Source organism: Delphinus delphis, chromosome 13, assembly GCF_949987515.2.
Source record: "Delphinus delphis chromosome 13, mDelDel1.2, whole genome shotgun sequence".
In the NCBI taxonomy this organism is placed as follows: Eukaryota; Metazoa; Chordata; class Mammalia; order Artiodactyla; family Delphinidae; genus Delphinus; species Delphinus delphis.
The window spans coordinates 63,761,877-63,783,523 of record NC_082695.1 but is presented as its reverse complement, the minus strand read 5'-3'; the positions used below and the strand labels follow the sequence as shown (position 1 = coordinate 63,783,523).

Genomic DNA, 21,647 nt, shown 5'->3' with positions numbered 1-21,647 from the left:
GCTCTAGAGCGCAGGCTCAGTAGTTGTGGCACATGGGCTTAGTTGCTCCGCGGCATGTAGGATCTTCCCAGACCAGGACTTGAACTTCACCGTGTCCCCTATATTGGCAGGTGGATTCTTAACCATTGCCCCACCAGGGAAGCCCTCTCTGATCAATTTTGATCATTACTCCAGGTTGATATAATTGTGATGTGTTCAATTAGGACATATTTCAATGCTGATTATAGGTAGACATCTCAAGGATAGCTCTGAGCTTCAATTTCAGTAATTTCATGTAGGGAGAATGTAATTTTGCCAAGCCAGATGGATTTAGACCCTGCCTCTGGTTTGGCTAGTTAGCCAGAAATATTAAGGTAGTTAAGGTAGTTGTGGCTCACATATGTGCCTTACATTCTAGAGTGTGTACGCGTTCCTCTTAGATATAAGTGAGCCACACTGACAGGACAGATGCCTGGTAATTTAGATCTTTAAGTTTGTGCTTTTAAGAAAATAAGTCCTGAAGTGATTCATTCTCATTAAAATTTGTGAGTTTACTGTCAACTTGTCACAAATTCTTCCAGATAGTTCTGTAATTTTCAAAATCTCAGAATTACTTTGGCCTCAAGACTAGAACAGTGGAAAGTGAGTGCAGACTTTAGTTTTGATCTGTTCAGTACACATGTCCAGTTTGCATCTGAAAACCTGTAGTGCCCTACTGTGACCTCCCTTCTCTTTCGGCGGGAGGGCATAGCTTCAGGTTTAATGGCTGAAGAATAACTGGGAGGAGCCACTGGAAGTTCATCAGATTTATTACCTTGAGTCTTTCAGTTCAGAAACTCGATCTGAGGAAGTAGCATAGTAAATCTGTGATCTTGTAGTTTGCCCGTTGAAGATAAAGTACATTTGCATATGCTACTTCAGCTTTTCCAAAAATTCTATAACGGGATAATGGTTATGGACTTGTAAATATTAAGGAAATGCTCCGTCTTAATCATCCTTCATTATAAAATGTGGGGAGGTGAATCTGGTTTTCAAAGTTCACAGAATAAACTCCTGATGAATGGTGCAACGGAAGCTGGGCCCATGGGCTTTCTTCCTTGATTTGAATGAACTATGGAAACTTTTTTGTTGACTAGAGGCGCTCTATCTATGGCAGTGAATGCAAATTTTTCATGTTTAGACCAACCTTTTACTTTGTAGACAGGTGGTTAGGCTGTAGTTCATGTAAGCCTGCCAATTAAACTTTTCTTTATAAAATGTTTTAAGTATCAGGAGGGTTCCGCTTTTGCCTGAGGTTTGTGCGTTGGCCATATTTGCTCTAAACTAGTTTTCAAACCTAATGCACACACATACCTTTATGCACACAACAGCAACCAGAGAGAAGGCTCCTACCAGCAACAGCAACAGCATTATGCAGAATCTCAAAATGTAAGGGAAGTGACAGTTGCTGAAGCCCTGCCTGCTCAGTTTTCCTCTCATTCTTTGGCCCCCAGGAAGCCTTTGAAGCTCTAGAGGAGTAGTAGATCGTAGAGAAGAAACTTTCTGTAGACCCACACCATTCAATATAGTGGACACCAGCCACATGTGGCTATTTAGCACTTGAAATATGGCTTCTGTGACTGAGGAAGTGAATGTTGAATTTAATTTTAATTAATTTTAATTTAATAGAAAGTTGTGTTGGGCAGTGCTACTCTAGCCTTTGCTTTAACTGCACTTTTACACCCTGAGGACTTGTACCCAGTTGATGTGGGTGTAATTTGTTGCTTCAGCAGAAGGTCAATACAGACTCTGGGAGTTTGAAGGGAGATTGGAGTACTGAATATTTGTGCTGATTTGAGTCTGGGCTTGTGTAGTCTCTTAATAGTTGGATCCTTTTTCACAGTCCAGGGATGATAAACTAGTATGTAGTTTTATGTTTACAAGCTGAATATAGACCTATGGATTCCACACAACTCATTAAAGGTGAAAGGAATGTAACTCAAGTAAAGAACAGATAGAGTCTCTTTACACAGCAGTCCCCATATAATGGGGACTTTCACTGAAGTAATGACCTGCTTTTAGGGTTAAATTCAAGCTCTAACATTACGTTTTAACAGTCCATAAAACTGAACACATGAATGTTTTCTCTTTGCTTTTAAAAGGCACATTACCCATCGCTCTCCATGGGGCCAACTTAGGTTTCCAGTTGGCAGTGTCTTTCCTTACTAGCGTACAACTTTGGGAAAAAAGCATAGTTACAGTGAGAATTGAGAAATCTGGGTTTTTTTTGGTGGTTGTTCTTAAAACTAGTTTTTACTTTTTTTTTTTTTTAATGCTTTCTATTGTCCTGGTTTCTTTGACTAAAACAATTATAAAAATCCAGGTCATTAGTAAACGTGTGATACATGTTTAAATGTGGATGGCCAAAAATCTAATAGTGATTTTATACTATTTCAGCAGGAACTTAGGTGTTCGTTATGAGGCAGCACCATCACATTTCAAGTATTTTATGTTGAAATATCTAACTTGATTTTCTTTTGAAATAAATATTTATATAGGTATTTGGAGAATGTTTTGTATTTGCAGTTTGAAGATATTTGAAATCTACATTTACTTTCTATACGTAATGACTTCCTTTGTTCTAAACTTGAACCTTGTGAAGTGTTTTTTGCCACTCTTTTTCATATTCGCCTTCCTGCTGCCCTTTTAGAAGTCATCACTGAATTCTGAATTGCCAAGTTTAGCAGTCTTTTCTCCATTATCGTACTACTTTCTTCAGTGTTTTTGCATCATTGACTATACTCTCTTTATCTAGATTTCTAAAAAATCACCTAAAGAGACATAGATTAGGCCCATTCCTCCTGCTACAAATGTTGGATAAAATGTAAAACATTTTTGGTTTTTATATATATATAGCTGATCTAGAGAGGGAGGGGTGAGAGGGAGAGAAAAGTCCCCAGGTACCAGAAATTTAGAAAATCAGTTAGTGTCAAGGAAAAGCTGGCCTTGGGGCATTTATTAGATAAATAATGCAGTAGCTGGGGCTGGGGTTGTAATGCCATTTGGGGAAAGGAGATAAAATTCTGGGAACTGTATACTAAAATATATATATATCTATATCTCTGTTCCGATATCATTGAAACTTCTGTGGCCTCTGAGAAAAACAAGCCTCAAGCTTCTCTATGGAAAAACTAGAAAAACACTAGTTTGTAGTGTTTTTGTAGAGGGACTTAAATATCACATGAAGGCCAAGCAGGGTAAATAAAAAGCAGACACTAGCTAGATGTAGCATAGTGGGTTTTTTAAATAGGTAATACATTATTGTATTCAGATTCAAAATTCCAAATTCAAAAGATACAAAAGGATATACAGTGAAAAGTCTCTTTGCCAGCCTGTCCCTGCCACCCAGTTGCCTTTCCAAAGGCAAGTAGCATTACTAGGTTTTCTTGTATTGCTCCAGAGATTTTATGCATATGTGAGCAACTTTGTGCATATATTACCTTTTAGTACAAAAAGTGGTTCTGTATTTTGCTTAATAATGCATCTTGTAGATTATTCCATGTCAGTACATAATGAGTACTTTTAAACTTTTTCTTTTGGTTGCACAGTATTCTTCTGTATGGGTGTCTATAATACATTTCATCAGTCCTCTGTTGATGGACATTTATTTCCAGTCTTGTGGTATTAAAAATAGTGCTGTAATAAATAACTTTGTTTATACATCATTATACACATACATAGGATAGATTTCTAGAAGTAGGTCAGAGGATATCTACATTTGTATTATTTATTTTAGGGAATGTACTTTATTCATTTTTTGAATAGGTAGTAAGAGCACATGGTGCAAAATTCAAAAGGGACAAAATAGTAAATATTTCAGATCTCTTAACTCCTGCTACCCAGTTCTGTATCCTTCTAGAGCTGCTCTGTTCAATAGTTAGCCACTAGCCACATGTGGCTCTTGAACACTTGAACTGTATAGCTAGTCCAAATTGAGATGGGCTGCATTTGTAAAATACACACTAGATTTTTAATAATTAATTAAAAATAGAGTGTAATATATCTCCATTTTTAATACTGATTACACATTGAAATAATATTTTCGAGATATAGTAGGGTATATTAATAAAATTATTAAAATGATTACTTTTAACTATTTTTACTTTTTTAATGTAGCTAATAGAAAATTTACAATCACATGTGTGGTTTGCATTCTATTTCTGTTGAATGGCTCTGGCTTAAAGAAATTCCATATATATATATAAACAAGTCTGAATGCATGAGAATTCCTCTTATCAGGCCGGATTTTTTTTCCTTTGCATTATAATCTGTAGCGTCAGAAATCTCGAAGTTGGTTAAAACATACCAGGTGGTTCTTTACTGTCACATTTACTCTCAGCATTTACCATGATCATAGTGGGTCTCATCAGTGAAAGTCATGCTTCCATTGACTTTTACGATGTTTGTCCACTTTAGAGAGAAGCCTGATATTACTCTTTTTTAAAAAAAAATTAATTAACTTATTTATCTTTGGCTGCGTTGAGTCTTCGCTGCTGTGAGTGGGCTCTCTCTAGTTGCGGTGAGCGGGGCCTACTCTTCGTCGCGGTGTGCGGACTTCTCGTTACGGAACACAGGCTCTAGGCGCATGGGCTTCAGTAGTTGCAGCATGTGGGCTCAGTAGTTGTGGCTTGCGGGCTCTAGAGTGCAGGCTCAGTAGTTGTGGAGCACGGGCTTGGTTGCTCCGCGGCATGTGGGATCTTCCCAGACCAGGGATTGAACCTGTGTTCCCTGCATTGGCAGGCAGATTCTTAATCACTGTGCCACCAGGCAAGTCCCCTGATATTACTTTTGCTACATGTTTTTGAACCTGCTCCAATCTGCACTGGTTGCCTACACCTAGTACACAGCAGTTGTCCTCGGATCCCCCTTCACTGTCATTTTATGGGGTTCACTGTCATCTTATGGGGTTCCTTAGCCTTTCTCCTTTGTTAGATCTCCTATTCTTTTGCTCTCCTTTCTTTTGATGAAACATATCCTTCAGGACTTCCTTTGAGAGAGAGTGTGTGTGGAAAATATTTGGAGATGTTACATGTCTGAAAATACCTTTATTCGATCCTGGGTGGGTAATAGAATTCTAGGTTAAAAATAATTGTTTTTCAGAATCATGAGGGCATTGCTCTGTTGACTTCACTTAGTGTTACTGTTGCGAAAATCAAATCCATTCTGATTCTTTTCTGTATGACCTTTCAAAAAATTTATCCCTGGAGACTTTTGGCTCTTCTTAGCATTCAGAAGTTTCATAGCCACCAACCTTGATGTGGATGTGTTTCATCCATTGTCCTGGGGTCTTGATGGGCCTTTTCAATCTGGAAGCTCCCATCTTTCAGTTCAGGGGATATTTCTTGATTTCTTTGACTGATAATCCCCCCCCCCCCATCATCTCTGATGTCTTTCTGGAAGTTCTGTTTGGACATTTGACCTCCTGAACTGGTCCTCTAATTTTCTTCATTTTTCTCCACTATTTTCCATCTTCTTGTTCTGCTTTCTGGGAGATTTCCTATACTGTATCTTCCCACACTTCTGTTGTACCCCCCCCCCATTTCTGCTATCAAGTCATCCAAGAGCTTTTCTTTTACACTTTGAATGTTCCCTTTGTAAAGTATGTTTCCTTTGTAGAACATGCTGCTCTTGCTTCAGGGTTGCTATATTCTCTCTTGTTTCTCTGGGTATAGTGATGATTTTGACGATGTTTTCTTTCTCTGTATAGTCTCAAACTTCTTGAAGGTTGCATTTTTCTGTTTTTGCTTGCATTTTTTCTCAGATAAACCAAGTAATTCTTGATTAAGAAGGTGGGGGTCTAAAAAGCTGATTGGAAACTAAGCATGTGGGTCTTCTTTCAGTTTCACTGTAGAGTGATCTGAGTGGACCGTTTGTTGGTAAACTCTCAATATTAGTATCTGTATGTTTTTCCTCCTGGGTTGGTCAGGTAACCCAGAGAGGAGTCTTGATCTGACTAAATGGGTAAAGGTCTGGCTGCTAGTATCTTGGGAGCCAGAACTCAGTGGAGGAGGGGGTTGGGAGTGTCTGCTTTTAGTGTGCTTATGTTCATTTACTCCCTCTCTTCTCCTAACGGGACCCAGGCCATCTCCTAGTACAGGTAGACTGTTTTACTCTCTGCCAAGAATAAACATTTAGTCTTCTGGAGAGGAGAGGAGCAGTTACCCAGTGGCATAGAGTGGGGAAGTGGATCTAAGTATCTGATTGCTTCTCAAATATCCCTCACCCAATCCTGCCTATTTTATCTCCTTCCTCCTTCTGGCCCTCAGTTCCTGCTGTGACTGGTGGTGTCTGCTACTTAGCCTTTTGAGAATTCTGCTGTGTAAATCAGGATGTTTCTCCACAGGTAGCCTAGAGTTAGTAAGTAGTCTCTGATCTGTTCACAGTTATTACTCATCCATCCATTTTCCAGTTATCAAAATTTTGCTTGTTTTCTTCTTACTCTTCTCCCTATCCTCATGAAATAGTCTTTTCTTTTTTCTTTTTAAATTCCTTTATTGTGTGTTGAGTTTGTTTTTTGTTTGCTGTCTGCACTTGCAATCCACTGATTAAAGTTTTCCATTAAAAATTTTTAAGGATAACCCTCTGAAAGAATTGGAATAGAATGTATAACTCCAAATCAGTGGGGATGAGGCGGTGGAAATAAAGAATATGTGATCATTCAACTAGAAGGCAGGAAAGGAGAAAAAAGAAGCAAAGAAATTGCTTAGGAATTAGAAAACAAAATAAGATGATAGAAAATAAGCTTAAATATCTCCATAAACCAATATATAATTTCAGATTAAGCTTGCTGGTTAATGGAGAATGAAAAATTAAAAATTAACTAAATGCTTTTTATTAGTAGATACACTTGAAACTATGATGACACAGTTTTAAAGTAAAGGGAAAAGATGCAAAAAGATGTACTAGGCATAAACTCCATTTGGGCTGCTGTAACAGAATTCCATAGACCGGGTGCCTTATAAAAACAGAAATCTATTTCTCACAATTCTGGAGGCTGGGAATTCCAAGTTCAAGGTGCCAGCAGATTTGGTGTCTGGTGAGGGCTCGCTTCCTACTTCATAGACAGCTATCTTTTTGCTGTAACCTCATATGGCAGAAGGGGGCAAGGGAATTCCCTGGGGTGTCTTTTATAAGGGCATTAATCCCATTCATGAGGGCTCCACTCTCATGACCTAATCACTTCCCAAAGGCCCCACCCCCAGATACGATCACATTGGAATTAGGTTTCAACATGTGAATTTGGGTGCAGGGCAGGGCAGGTGTGGTAGGGACAGTCTATAGCAGTCTATACGGTAGCATTAGCAGAATTATAAGGGTAAGTCAACAAATGTGTAATAATCATTGTAGGAGATTTTAACATACCTCACAGTAATTTAAGAAGAGATAGGTAAAAAATAAGGTTTTACAGCACTGGAAATGTGCAGTTAGCAAGCATGCAACAATTACAAATATATTCTTTTCTGGTACACATGGAATTTTACAAAACTTGGTTATGTACTAGACCTCAGAGCAAATGTTGACAAATTCCTAAGAATTTGTACCTTAAAAATCATGTCCTTGGACCCTAGTGCAGTTAAGTTAGAAACATAACAGGAGGATAGCAACAACAGCTCCCAAATCCACAGTTGTATGCTGAAAAAAACATACTTCTAAATTTAAGAGCAACTCATAAAAATTAGAAAATGTTTAGGATGATGAAAATACTATCAAAACTGGGATACAGGGCTTCCCTGGTGGCGCAGTGGTTGAGAAGCCGCCTGCCGATGCAGGGGACACGGGTTCATGTCCTGGTCCGGGAGGATCCCACATGCCGCTGAGCTGCTAGGCCCATGAGCCATGGCCGCTGAGCTTGTGTGTCCGGAGCCTGTGCTCCGCAACGGGAGGGGCCACAACAGTGAGAGGCCCACGTACCGCAAAACAAAAAACAAAAAAACAAAGAAAACTGGGATACAACAAAAGTTCATTTGCCTATCTAGGAAACTTACAACCTTAAATGTGTATTAAAGAATTAAGAATGTTTACTTAGTAAAGAAAAATAAGTTAACTATACAATGTAATGAGTTAGAAAAAGGAAGGAAATAAAGTTGAGAAATATTAATAGGGGAAAAATAGATATAACTGGAACAACTAAGCATAAGGTGCTAAGTTGAAAAGACTAAGTTTGATAGAGGAGGAAGAGAAGGCACAAATGTGTTAGAAATGAAAAAGGGATAGGACTGCTGGTGTACTTGATTATTTCTGTTGAGGGGAAGATACCTACCTCACATCATACACACAAAAAAATTACAAGTGTGAAAAGCAAAACTTTACACTTTGACTTTTAAAAGGTGACAGCATATGGAAGGATCTTTAAGAAGGTACAAATATATACATATGATTAAAATACTGATAAATTTGAGCACATTAAAGTGAGCTACTTAAGTATAAAAAAGGCCATCAAAAGTCCCTTGCTAGGTGAAGATACATGTGACATGTGTAATTAACAAAAGACTATTATCTAGAATATATAAATAGTTCCTGTGAATTAAGAAAAAGATGGTGAATGTGAACAAATGATTCAAAGGAATACGATCCTGAAAAGTCAGTAAACATGAAAATATTCTCAAACTTCTTAGTAGTTGGGGAAGTGCTAAACATCGACAGCGCTCTGTGTTGCACCCCATCCTTTTGACAAAAGTTTGAGGGACCAAATAATGTGTTAGTGATACTGGGTAAAATAGGAACTCATATTTCCTTGGTGGGAATGACAATTAGTGTAACCATGTTGATAGTATTTGGTAAAGTTGTATATGTGCATGTCCTACTATGCAGCATTTCAACTCCTTGGTATCTGTCCTAAGGCAGTGGTTTTCATATGTGTTTTTACAGACCTATGGTGGGAAATATGTTTTACATGAGACACAGACTGAATTAAAATTTTTGAAATAATTGAGTGCGCTCTGTTTTCTACTGTATTCTGTTTTTCTTTTTTTTTCTTTTCTGTTCTTTTAAAAAAGATACTTCTCAGGATCAACTAAGTTGATTTCATATTCATTAAGGGTTTACAACCCTCAATTTAGAGAAATGGCAGAGGATAACATATGGTAGAATGTCTCTTAAGAGTGTGTGTGTGTGTGTGTGTGTGAGGTTGCAGTGTGAAATTGTATTTCTCGCTGTGGAGCTTCTTTTTTGATCAAGAAGTTCAGAAGTTTCTGTCCTTAAAGAGCTCTCATATACGAATGAGAAGATATATGCCAGACTACTCATGGCAGCTTGTAAGAGTGGAAACCAAAAGGAGACTAGACAGTGAACTGTGATAGAGTCATATAATGGAGTGGTATATGACAGCTAAATGAATGCATTAGAGTTGAGGATTATATATGTATAATATATGCTATATTATAAGTTTGACACAAATTTATAAAATGTGCAAAACTTTATTGTATGGATACCATATGTATCAAAACCCTTTAATGACCATGGGGGAAAGTCAAGATAGTGACTCTCCCTGAGAAACAAGAGGGAGGAGAGTGGGATCATAAAGGTGTTCATAGGGGACTTCAGCTATATCCATCTATCATGTCTTATTTCTTACATCTGATCAAATACTGCAAAATGCTGAGAGTTGACAGAGCTGGATGGGAGATCCAAGGGTGTTTCAATGTATTGATTTTTTTGTATGACTGAAATATTTTTTTCTTAATGTTCCAGCCACAATAAAACCCAAGATGGAGGAATAAGCAAATTTAATGAGATGTACAGAAAATTAGACAACTTATTGATGGGTATTAAGTCCAAAATAAATGGAAATATCTCATTTTCATAAATAGGAATACTCAATATCATAAATGAATCTAAATTAATCGCACTTCCAAAGTGCTATAGGGTTTTGGTGGAATTTGACAAGCTCAAATTAAAATAACTAATATAAATTTGAAAAATGAGGGAGCGCTCACCTTGTAGGTATCAAAACTTGCTTGAAAGTAGTAGTAGTAGTAGTAGTGTAGATACGAACAAGCATACCAATGAACAGAATATAAAGTCCACAATCAGACATGTATTTATAGGGATTTGGTATGTGACAGAAGTGGCATTTTGAATTAGTAAAGGAAAGATAAACTATTTAATAAATGGTGCTGATTAAATAAGCTGTCCTTACAGGAGATATTTAGATCGCCATCTCAACCCTTAAAAAGAAATTCCTGATAAGTTAGGCGCCTAAGTGTGAAAGGCAAATCTAAAGTATCTACAAGAATATCTAGAGGGAGCAATATCTTTATAAAATCAGGGTATTTCTTTGTGTCTCAGATTCCTCATTGGTAAATAATAGTACCCACCCCACTGGATTCTTATGAGAATTTAATGAGTTAATGCTTACCAGACTATTACACTAACGTGTCATTGAGTAAGCACTCAATAAATATTTCCTGCTGTATTTGGGTGCAGAAAGGGATTTCTTTAAAAAGAAGCAAAGTTGTGTCATAAAAGATTTTATATTAAAATATAAATTTGTATATACTAAAAGACAATGTAAGAAAATGAAAAAACATTCTAAGGATTTGGAGATTTTTTTGTAATACATATTCAGTGATAGGGTTTATATCAGAATAAAAACAGTACGCAAAGAACAGCAAGTTGAAGACTCTGCAAAGAAAATGAACCGTAGTTTAATAAGACATGTAGAGAATGCTATTTGCAAAACTATTTTACAGTTATTAATAATTTGAAGGTTTTATTTGCTAGTTCAGGATAATCAGACCTCTTACTTAACTGAAACTTTCCAGTGAGTAATCTTGGAATCCCAATTTTACTAAGGTATCACTTGATAAGCTTTCTTACTTAGCTGTAAAGATAGTCTTCCTATTCTGTTGAAACTTGCATTGTATAAGTATCAGTTATAGCTGGAATTAGGAACAGAGTTAGAATCTGAACTTATTTTTCAATTCTTGCAGATGTTGGGAAAACATTTCTAACTTTAGTAGAGAGCTTGCTGCCACACTATTGAAGGAAATCTGTATATTATGTAAATGACTCACATCTCGATAACTTGATCATAAATCTAATTTTCTTATTTTCTTACTCCATTTTGTCTTCAACTGGGAACATGGAGGAGTCGATACCTTGTAAAAAACCTAAACTCAGTCTGTTTACATTTCAAAACTATTGGCTAAATATGATACCTTAGCTATTTAAAATGCTCAGCTAATTAAAGTGTATTATCAGCATTACTGAAAAATATTATTTTATTGCATAATTGAAAAATTCTCCAGAGATAATTAGCCAGGAGTCAGCCAGCCATGATTACTAAAACGTGACAAGTTAAGGCTGGTAACTTTAAATGAACACATAGTTCCAAAGTGGTCATAACTGCTCTTCTAAGACATGGGACATTGAAATCATGTGGCAATACTAGGTCATGAGGTTATTCAGATGACCCAGAATAGGCGTAAACATTTCATGTTTTCATTTCCATGAAGAAAAAAAATTTTAACGATTTTACAGAAAGTTTTCAGGTCCCCAAGAATACATCTTAACTCACAAGAAACATTTCTAACAGAAATCTAACAGAGAACCTGTTTACTCAGATTCTTCCTAACACTGGGAATCCCTTTCATTTTTGCTGCATATATAAAAGTTTAATTTTTATTCATTTTCCTAGGCTGAATTCTCATGGATGGATTAATTAAACTAAAGTTATAGGCACTTTTAGATAGAGTCTTGTTACATTTGCTTGTTCTGTCAGTTTTTGGCAAGGAACAGGGATCCCTCGTGTAACGGAGGAAGAGTTTTGTTCTAAGGATAAAATCGGTGTGGGGCTGAAACAGTGCCTGCGGAGCCCTCAAAATCCAAGCCTTCTCCGCAGGACTAGCTCTGCCTTGCTTGGGCGTGCTCTCTTGCCCTGACTACCCTCTCTTCTGAGCCTCTGCTGTATTTTCTGCTGCACCCTGGTTATGTGATGAACACAGTTACTTACGTAAAGCCATGTATTAATCCTGACCCTGTAACCTTAGCCTTCAGATTTGCTTCTGTTTCTGTGTTCTGAATAGGGATTAGTGCATCATTCCACAGTGCTCAGTTACATTGGTTAGTGGCCATTATTCTTGAATCCTCCTTTTCCCTAAACTGTCCACATCCACTTGGCCAATAACATGTGAATTGTTTCTGAAATCACTGAAGTAATACTAACATTAGCACTAACTTGTCTTCAGTTTTTTAAACTGGGCTGCCTCACTCTCCCCTCTCTCCTACCACGTTGCTTCCTTGTACTCTGAGTTCTAGTAATACCTACATTTTTTGGGGTAACTCCTAAAACGTTTCCTGTCTCTTGAAAACCTGCTGAACTTTCTGCCTGGTATTCTCTCTCTCTCTCTTTCTCTATTCGCACTTCCGCTGTGTGTTGCTTTTGTGATACCTCTCCCTTCCAAAGGTTGAATTAATAAGCATGTTCTCTGTGCTTGGATAAGACTGTCACATGGTATTGAGGTTTATATAGCTGGCTCCACTAGAGCGTGCTTTGTGACACAGAGTAGGAATTCAGCAGAGGTCAAAGGTAGCCAAATACACCTTTTGCTGCCTGGTAGTTGCAAATGTCTACTTTGGTGGATTATTACATGTGTTTGATGTAGTTTTTTGTGTTTGCTTTATTTTTTCAAGTTGTAGTTTCATATACTATAGTATTTTTAAATTATAGTATTTACTATAGTGTACTATAATGTATGGCATTTTTATATATACTTATTTATGTGTGTTATTATAGCATCTCCCACTCTAGACAGCTTAATGGTGCTACCTGCTGTCAAGCTCTCGTTGCTGTTCTTTACTTATCTTACAGTTCCCTAACTGGGCAAACCTCACTTTCCCACCATTTCTGCTGTATTGCTAAAGAAAGTCACATAATCCTGCTTTTTGGCTCCTTTCAGATTTTTAGCATCTAAACCACAGTTGGGCTATCAGGGGTGCCAGGGCAGCATTGTTATGTGGAATTCCAGAGATGTCCCTATAAAAGGGTTACTATGGCCAAATAAATTTGTGAAATTTGGCATGCTATATTACCTCTTGTGGGAGACCCTTGGGACAGTCTTCCTGAATTGAGGTTGGGACCTGTTAATTGTTTTTCCCTTTTGAGGGGAATGACTATGATTATTAATTAGGTTGTGACCATTATTTTCTAGCAAACTGTACCAAGGCCTAAGTATCTTCAGTTTGGAAGACCATTTTTGAGAATGGTCTTTTGAGAATTCAAAGTCCTTTTTTGAGAATTATACTAACTTTTTTTTTTTTTTTTTAAAGTAAAGGTATACCTCTGTTGCAGCAACCTTGCCACCGCTGCCCCAGATAAGTTTGTGATTGGATGTCATTTGGGCTCTCACTGTTTGTTCTCAAATAATAAAAAAAAAATCCCTCCCACATCCACGGCCCTGTTCCCCAACATATACCTAGATGTGCTTGCAGAGGCTCCCCTCCAAGCTGTGGGCAGACACTTGTTGGCTTACTTAACATCCTTGGTCAATTGCCACGTCCTCCCTTCTGAAACTTACAGTATGCGTTGGCATATTGAAGGTCTGATAAGTTCTTAGATAAAGAAGTCCATTTAACTTTGCTTGTTTGAAACTTCTTAATGTATTTGTTTAGATGCTTTTTAATTTTTTTGAATTGTAATTTACATTGATAAATGCCCAAACTTTAAATTTTCAGTTCTGTGAGTTTTGATACTTGGGTACTCACATGTAATTACTTCTCAAAATAAGATAGAAAACAGTCTTATCACCCCAGAAAGGTATTTGTGCATCAGACCAAGCATTTCTCTGTGTGTCCCTCCCCTTTCCTGAGACAGTCATTTGACTTCTCTCACTGTATTAGTTTCCCCAGTTGTTGCAAGTCATAAGTGGAATCAGTATATATTTTGAGTGTCTTTTTCCCAGCATGATTTTTTTTAACCTCTTTATTGGAGTATAATTGCTTTACAATGGTGTGTTAGTTTCTGCTGTATAACAAAGTGAGTCAGCCATACGTATACATATATCCCCATATCTCCTCCCTCTTGCGTCTCCCTCCCTCCCACCCTCCCTATCCCACCCCGCTAGGTGGTCACAAAGCACCAACCAGCATGATACTTTTGAGATTCATCCATGTTGTGAAGTGTATCAGTAGCTCACTCATTTTTGTTCCTGAGCAGTATCCCATTGTATGAATATACCACAGTTGTTGGTTTTATTTTTTTCAGTTTTCTTGAGATTTGGGCTCTTTCCAGTTTGGGGCCATCATGAGTTATGGCTACTATGAACATTCTTGTATAAGTCTTTTTTTGTGAACTTAAGTTTTCATTTTTCTTGAATATGTCTAGGAGTGGAATTGTTGTGATATAGGGTAGATGTATGTTTAACTTTTTAGGAACTTGCCAGTTTTCCAAAGGCACTGTACCATTCATTTTACATCACATCAACAGGGTATGAGCATTTCCAGTTGCTCCATATGTCAGGCTGAATAATGGTCCCCAAAGACATCCAGGTCCTAGTCCCCAGAACCAGTGAATGTTATTTATATGGCAAAAGGGACTTTCCAGATGTGGTTAAGGATCTTGAGATGGGGAGATTATTGGGTAATATCTGGGTGAGCCCTAAATGTAATCACAAGTGTCCTTATAAGAGGGCAGATAGAGGGAGGTTTGACCTGAGATGGAGAAGGCAGTATGACAATGCAAGCAGAGATTGGAGTGATGTGCTTTGAAGGTGGAGGAATGGGGCATAAGCCAAGGAATACGGGAGACCACTAAAGGCTGAAAAAGGCAAGGAAGCAAATTCTCCCGTCAGACCCTCTGGAAGGAAACAGTCCTGAGTATACTTTGACTTTCTTGAATTCATTGAAACTCATTTTGGTAAATCTGTGGTGGTTTAAAGCACTGAGTTTGTGATAATTTGTTACAACAGGAATAGGAAACTAGTATATTCTACATCTTCACCAACATTTGACAGTGTCAGAATATTTTTAAACCATTCTAGATGGTGCGAAATGCATTGTGGTTTTAATTTGCATTTCCTGAAGATTGTTGATATTAAACACCTCCTAACGTGCTTATTGGCCATTCCTGTGTATCCTCTTTCATGCAATATCTGTAATTTGTCCTTTGCCTATTTTTTAAAAAATGGAGTGCACTTTTTTCTTTGACTTGCAGTTCTTTATATATTCTATATGGTAGCCCTTTATCTCAAATATTTATAGCAAATATTTTTTCTCTAGTCTGTGACTTACTCGTTCTTTAGTGGTGTCTTTTGGTAAGCAGGCATTTTAAGTTTTGATGAGGTTTGTGTTATTTATATTTCTTTTGTGGTTAGTGCTTTTTATGTCTTAAGGACATAAAAGTATTTTGTGTTTTCCTCTAAGAGTTAAGATTTTGCTTTCCTATTGAGGATGGTATAAGATAGTGCTTGAGGTTTACTATTTTCCATATTTTTGAAAAGCTGTTGAAAAAATGTTGAAAATAGATTGACTTGGCGCCTTGGTAGAAAATGAGTTGACTGTATATGTATGGGTCTATTTCTGGATGCTCTTCTATTTCACTATCTTTATTTTTCTTATGCCCACTCTATACTCTTGATTACTAAGGCTTTTTCAGTGAGTCTTGAAATAAGGTGGTATAAGTCCTCAAAAACCCTTTTTCTTTTTTCAAGCTTGGTTTTATTATTCTAGATCTCTTTTGTTCCATAGGAATTTTAGCATCAGCATATCAGTTTCTTTTTAAAAAATCCTGCTGGGATTTCAACAGGGATTGCATTTATATATCAAACTGGGAAGAATGGACATTTAAATAATATTGAGTCTTCCAGTCTATGAACATGGTCTCTCTTCATTTCAGTCTTCTTTCATTTACCTTAGCAATATTTTGCAGTTCTTAGTATAGAGGTCTTGAGTATCTTTCTTTAGATTGACCTATAGGTTTTTTTTGTTGTTGTTGCAGTTATAACTGGTATTTCTTTAAATTTCATTTTCCATTTGTTCTTTGCTTGTATGTAGAGATACACTTAATTTTGTATGTTGACCTTCTATCATGAAACCTTGCTAAATTCACTTCCTAATTTTACTAGTGTTTTTGTAGGTTCTGTGCAGTTTCCAATGAAGACAGTCATATCACCAGAGAATATACTTCTTTCCAATCTTTATGCCTTTTATTTCTTTCTTGCCTTATTGTGCTGGCTGGAACATTCAGTGCATTATTGAATAGAAGTAGTGACAGTGGACATCCTTGTCGTATCCTCAGTTATAAGGGAAAGGGACTCAATGTTTCATCATTAGATATGTTGCTAGCTTTAGGTTTTTCATAGATGTCGTTTTCCAGAATGAAGAACTTCTTCCCCTTTTCTATTTCTAGTTCTCTGAGGGTTTTTAATCATGGATAGATATTAAATTAACATTGTCAAATGCCTTTTTTTTTTTCCCCTGCATCAGTTAAGAGAATCATAAGGATTTTTCTCCTGTATACTGTAAATGAGGTGCTTGATTTTTTTTTTTTTTTTAACTGTTAAACCAGTTTTGCTCCTTGGGATAAACCCCACTTGGTGATGATGATTACTTTTTCTATATATGTTACTGGGTGTGATTTGCTAATATTTTGTTAAGGATTTTTCCTTCTAGTAGTAGCAGACCTTTGCTTTTTGTATTAGTGCAGGATCTTGGGCCAAAGACAGTTTCTTGCTCCTGGCCCATTGTCATATCGATAGCTTTGCTTTCTATTCATTCCTTAGCATCAGGGTATGTTTGTCTGCCACTGGTGGTGGCAGTGTTTCCTGTCTTCCTCTAGGGGTAGACTGTGGTTATGTTACATGGTGAAAGGCTTGTTTGTATGTGGGAGGTGGGCAAATAGGCTCTGCTCCCCCCACCCTCTCAAATAGTACACAGCTTTTGCTTTACTCTTCCCTTTCAGGCAGGGAAACTTTCCTTGGGCCCTGGGTGTGGGAGGCTTTCCTGCATCTCCCCTCCTGGTTGAAGGCTTTTGCTTCATGTTAGGTGCCACTTAAAGGGGAGGAGCTCTCTCCCTTCTCTTGCCCCATGCCATTCTTTTTCAAGAGAACTCAGTTGAGAGCCTTTGAAAAGAGCTTGTGAATGAGTGCAGATTCCCCTTTCGTCTGGGTTTTCACTGCCATCCTAAGTGACACTCAGCCATTATATTTTTATCTTTAATATTCAGCAGATTGACTACTGTATGTTTCCTTTCCATCTGTGGGTTGATATCTGCCATCATTTTTGAAATGCTTTTGGCCATTATCTCTTCTTAAGCTTTTTCTGCCCCATTCTCTCTTTTCATCTCCTTCTGGGACCCCAGTTATACTCCACTTAAACCCCAATTGACATTTGGTCTTGGATGTTCTGGGATTTTTTTCCACACTTTTTTTTTTTCTCTTCATGTTTCAATCTGGGCATTTTAATTTGGCCTGTCTTCAAATTCACAGCTTATTTCTGTCTGTTTTTAAATCCATCTAAAGAAATCTTTAATTTCTGATACTGTATTTTTCATTTTTAATGTTTCCCTGTGATCTTTTTTTTAATAGCTTCAATGTCTGTGATTAAATTCTCCATTTCATTATTCATGTTGTCTATCTCTTCCATCAGTTTTCATCATAGTTATTTTAAAGTATGTCTGATAATCCCCAAATCTAGGCCCTCTCTGATCTGATTATATTAATACTTCATCTTTTGACTTTGGTTTGCTACTCTTCTCTGTCTTGTAATTTTTGATTGAATGCTGAATGTTTGTGTAAAATCAGTACAGGTTGAAGTATATATTATCTACTTCCCCGAAATGGCCCATCATTTCTTGTGGGGCTAAGTCAACAAGATGTGTGCATAGTCAGCTAGTTCTGGGCTTATTTGCAACTTTATTTTGATTAGTTCAAGTGTCTTGAGAGTGGGATTAAGACTTTACTTTCTGTAAGATTTGTTGTCTTAGTGTAATTTCAGTTATCTCTTTATGCTTTGTATCTGAGCCATCAGCTTTCTGAACCGTGGTGACTTCTCTGCTTTACAGCCTAGCTACTGGTTTCCTGGTCATTCTGGAGTTCTTTTTGCTCTCTAGTCTTACCCCAGGCTTTTGTGCCTAGTGAGATCTCTCGGTACGAGTAATACCTTCCAGTGCTTTCTCTCAGCAGTCCTTTCCTACCCCAGCCTTGGTAGTTCAATTTCCAGAGTATCTGCATGGAAGTTTCTGTCTCAGCTGTCTTGTCCCACCTCAGCCCTTGGCAGCTGAATGTCTGGAGTCTCTTGGATTGATTTCTCTCACATCTCACCACCACCCCTCCCCCTACCCCCTCCCCAGGGCATTTGAGGAAGATCCTAAGCTTCTTAGCGTATCTTTTAGCTTTCCTGCCCTGTCTTCCAACCTTTGCCATATTTTGGCCAACTCTTGGTGCAGACCTGTGGGATTGAGCGGTTGAGTGGTGCAGACTTGCTCTGTGGAATCCTTGGAATTCTAATGTCTTGTCAGCCTACATGTTACTGTTAAAATGTACTAAAATTTAGGCTGATTTCTCCTTACCTTCACTGTGGTGGGATTATTCCTCCTTAGCCACTCCACCAGGAAAGAGACCATCTGTGGGCCCCTCTTCTATCAAGACTCAACACTTTCTGGAATTTAGTTTCACTTAGGTTTCTTTGCATCTTAAACTTTCTGATGGGTTCAGAAAAACCATGATTTTATAGCTTTTCTGTCTTGTTTTGATTGTTAGGGTGAAAGTGATGGTCTATTGTGACTCTGTATCTCCTGATTAGAAGTGGAACTCCTTCATGGAATACTTTCTGATATATAATCTGGCAAATACCTGATAAAGTTTGTTATTTCACTTCACCCTAGTTGATTTTACACCGTATTTCTCAGAGCTAGGTTTCAAAATGTTTTCCATTCTTCTCAAATCTGAACTCTCCAGTTCTGTCCTCAAGTGGTAAATTATCTTATCTCTTACTTTGAGATTAAAGCCATTGACATTAAATTTTAATTGGGCTGGTGGAAAGTGTGGGAAGAATTTGTAGTAGGTGCTTAGAAAACTAGGCAAATGAAAAACTAACATAATTAGCTCTGGGGAAAGGAAAGAGTTGTACAAAAAAGGAAACATGATTATACAGTAGTAGTTATACAGTAGTAGTTAACTACTAATCTCATCAGGTACAAAACTACCTGGGAGATAATTATTTTTAAGCTTGGAGGAAAGCAAGTGGTCGTGGTGTAAATCCTCATTTTCTGTAGAAAAATCGCTAGATATATCTAAACTTGCTATTTCAAGGGATACCATTACTGAGGTATAAATAGCAAGAATAAAAGTTAAAAGGTTCTCTTGGTGTGAGAAGAGGAGCTATATTTGACTTTACTCACTATGCATGTTGTTACTTAGATATAAATGAAAATATTTTTTAAAAGAGGCTTAATTAAAAATCTTCTCAAGGGGTGGTAAAAGTGAACCAAATCTTTTTATCACAGACTCTCTGTACCTTTATTTCTTTATTTTTATATTTTTTAACTCTTTGTTTTTTTCTTTGGCTGCTTTGGGTCTTCGTTGCTGCGCACGGGCTTTCTGTAGTGGTGGTGAGCGGGGGCTACTCTTCGTTGCGGTGTACGGGCTTCTCAGTACGGTGGCTTCTCTTGTTGCGGAGCACGGGCTCTAGGTGCACAAGCTTCAGTAGTTGTGGCGCACGGGTTTAGTTGCTCCGCGGCATGTGGGATCTTCCCAGACCAGGGCTCGAACCCGTGTTCCCTGCATTTGCAGGCGGATTCTTAACCACTGCGCCACTGGGGAAGTCCCTATGTCTTTATTCTTCTTGTTTACTTCACACTTCATGCCTTTTCCCTTGTTATAACTTTACATTTTACTTTATGATACTTGGTTATGAAACTTTAAAACTTTGGGGATATTGAGCTTGTAAATTTTTAAAAATATTTTTGTTACGTGTTTTGAGAATAGATTGAAATTCTAAAAAGTGAGGAAAACTTTCTTTTGGTGAAGATATTTTATTGATACTAAGTTAAAAATAAAGTAGTATGGGTAGTGATAAACTTGTCCAGTGTTGATAAAGATAAAAGATTTTACTTGCAAAATTATTATATTTGTCCACTTATAACACTGTCTTGTTTTTAGAAGGATTTGTTTCCACAATTCATTTAAATTATTAAAGTCATTTTCAGGGGTGAAAAAGATAACTTCTGAATGTCTGTTGTGAAAGACATAATTTGAATTTCTATTGTATTCTGTAATTTGCTTTTGATACTATGTTGAAACTAGTAGTTGATTGTAAAGTTAGCTTCTAAATTATCCTTTCCATATCTTTTCTAGGTTAGATTAAGGAGGATATTTTCTTAGAGTGGATCGCTGCCTTTGGTAAGAACATGTCGTCCATCTTGCCATTCACTCCACCAGTTGTGAAGAGACTGCTGGGATGGAAGAAATCAGCGGGTGGATCTGGAGGAGCAGGTGGTGGAGAGCAGAATGGACAGGAAGAAAAGTGGTGTGAGAAAGCAGTTAAAAGTTTGGTGAAGAAGCTAAAGAAAACAGGACGATTAGATGAGCTTGAGAAAGCCATCACCACTCAAAATTGTAATACTAAATGTGTTACCATACCAAGGTAAGTGTTGTTAGATCAGAAATTTGATGGCCATACTGTTGAAAATTGCTTAAAGGAATCTGAAGGGAAGTTATTGAAATTTTGTTACTTTCAAGTGACCTGTCAATAGTGATTATTAAAATATGACAGCTATTTTTAACCTGTCGTATTAATTTTGTTTAACTCGTTAAGACTTGTTTATTTTACAAAGCATTTTCTTGAACAGTGAGAAGGTTTAATCAAGCAAAATAAAATACTTAGATTGTATTTTTATCTTCACTGTCTTCATTTACCTTCATTGCCTAAATGCTTCATTGTATGTTATCCTAATTTCTGTGATTGAATGACATTTGAATAAAGATTCAAAGATTTTTCTATCACCAGTGCAGTAGTGACTGACAGTTTTCGCCTCTCTTGGTCAAAACTTCAGTAAGGAGTGAACAGAGGCTGCTAACATTGTGATGAATTTTGTATTGTTTTTGCTTGAGTTGCAGCACTACTTCTAACAAAGAACAGTATGTGAGACAGCTTCCTAGGTGTCATAGGTGGTCAGAACCTGTCTTGAAGACCTACCTCTTGTATGAGAAGGACCTGTTACTTAAGAGGTTGAAGTTTTATTAGTGTAAATTTAATCATTTACAGATCAGTACCACTGTCAGAAATACTGTTTTTTAACATAAAGTAGCAAGTGGTTTTTAAGTGTTTTAATGTGTACTACTATAGTTGTGCATATTACAGGGTTTGCGGGAGTGTCAGTTTATAGCATTTTCTAAAAATGATTGTTTTCAGTGTCATACACATAGGCTAGCATATGGCACGTAAAACCATTCTACTTGACACGTTTCTAATGAGTTTTGGGAAATACACTCTGGATGCTTGTTGATAATAGATCCTAATAACACCAGCCTGTCTGCTTGCAAATACTAGGAGTAGAATGTTTCCTCCCTTGTTTGGTAGGTTAATTATCCATTTCTTTTACCTCACTTGTTTCATGTATTTCTTAAATAAGAGTCACTTTTCCTGGTATATTCTTTCGTTTTAGAAATGTTTATGAATGCCTGCTGTGTACA

General features: G+C 37.2%; 1 protein-coding gene across 1 annotated transcript in view; it reads left to right on the top strand.

The window, feature by feature from the left end:
* The window catches only part of SMAD2 (SMAD family member 2), a 95,227-nt gene that overhangs the window by 5,480 nt on the left and 68,100 nt on the right, over nucleotides 1-21,647 (top strand). The window contains exon 3 of the mRNA XM_060029011.1: nucleotides 20,310-20,598. Within this exon, the coding sequence (XP_059884994.1) occupies nucleotides 20,363-20,598 (236 nt within the window). The 5' untranslated portion in view covers nucleotides 20,310-20,362. The remainder of the gene's footprint in view (nucleotides 1-20,309; nucleotides 20,599-21,647) is intronic.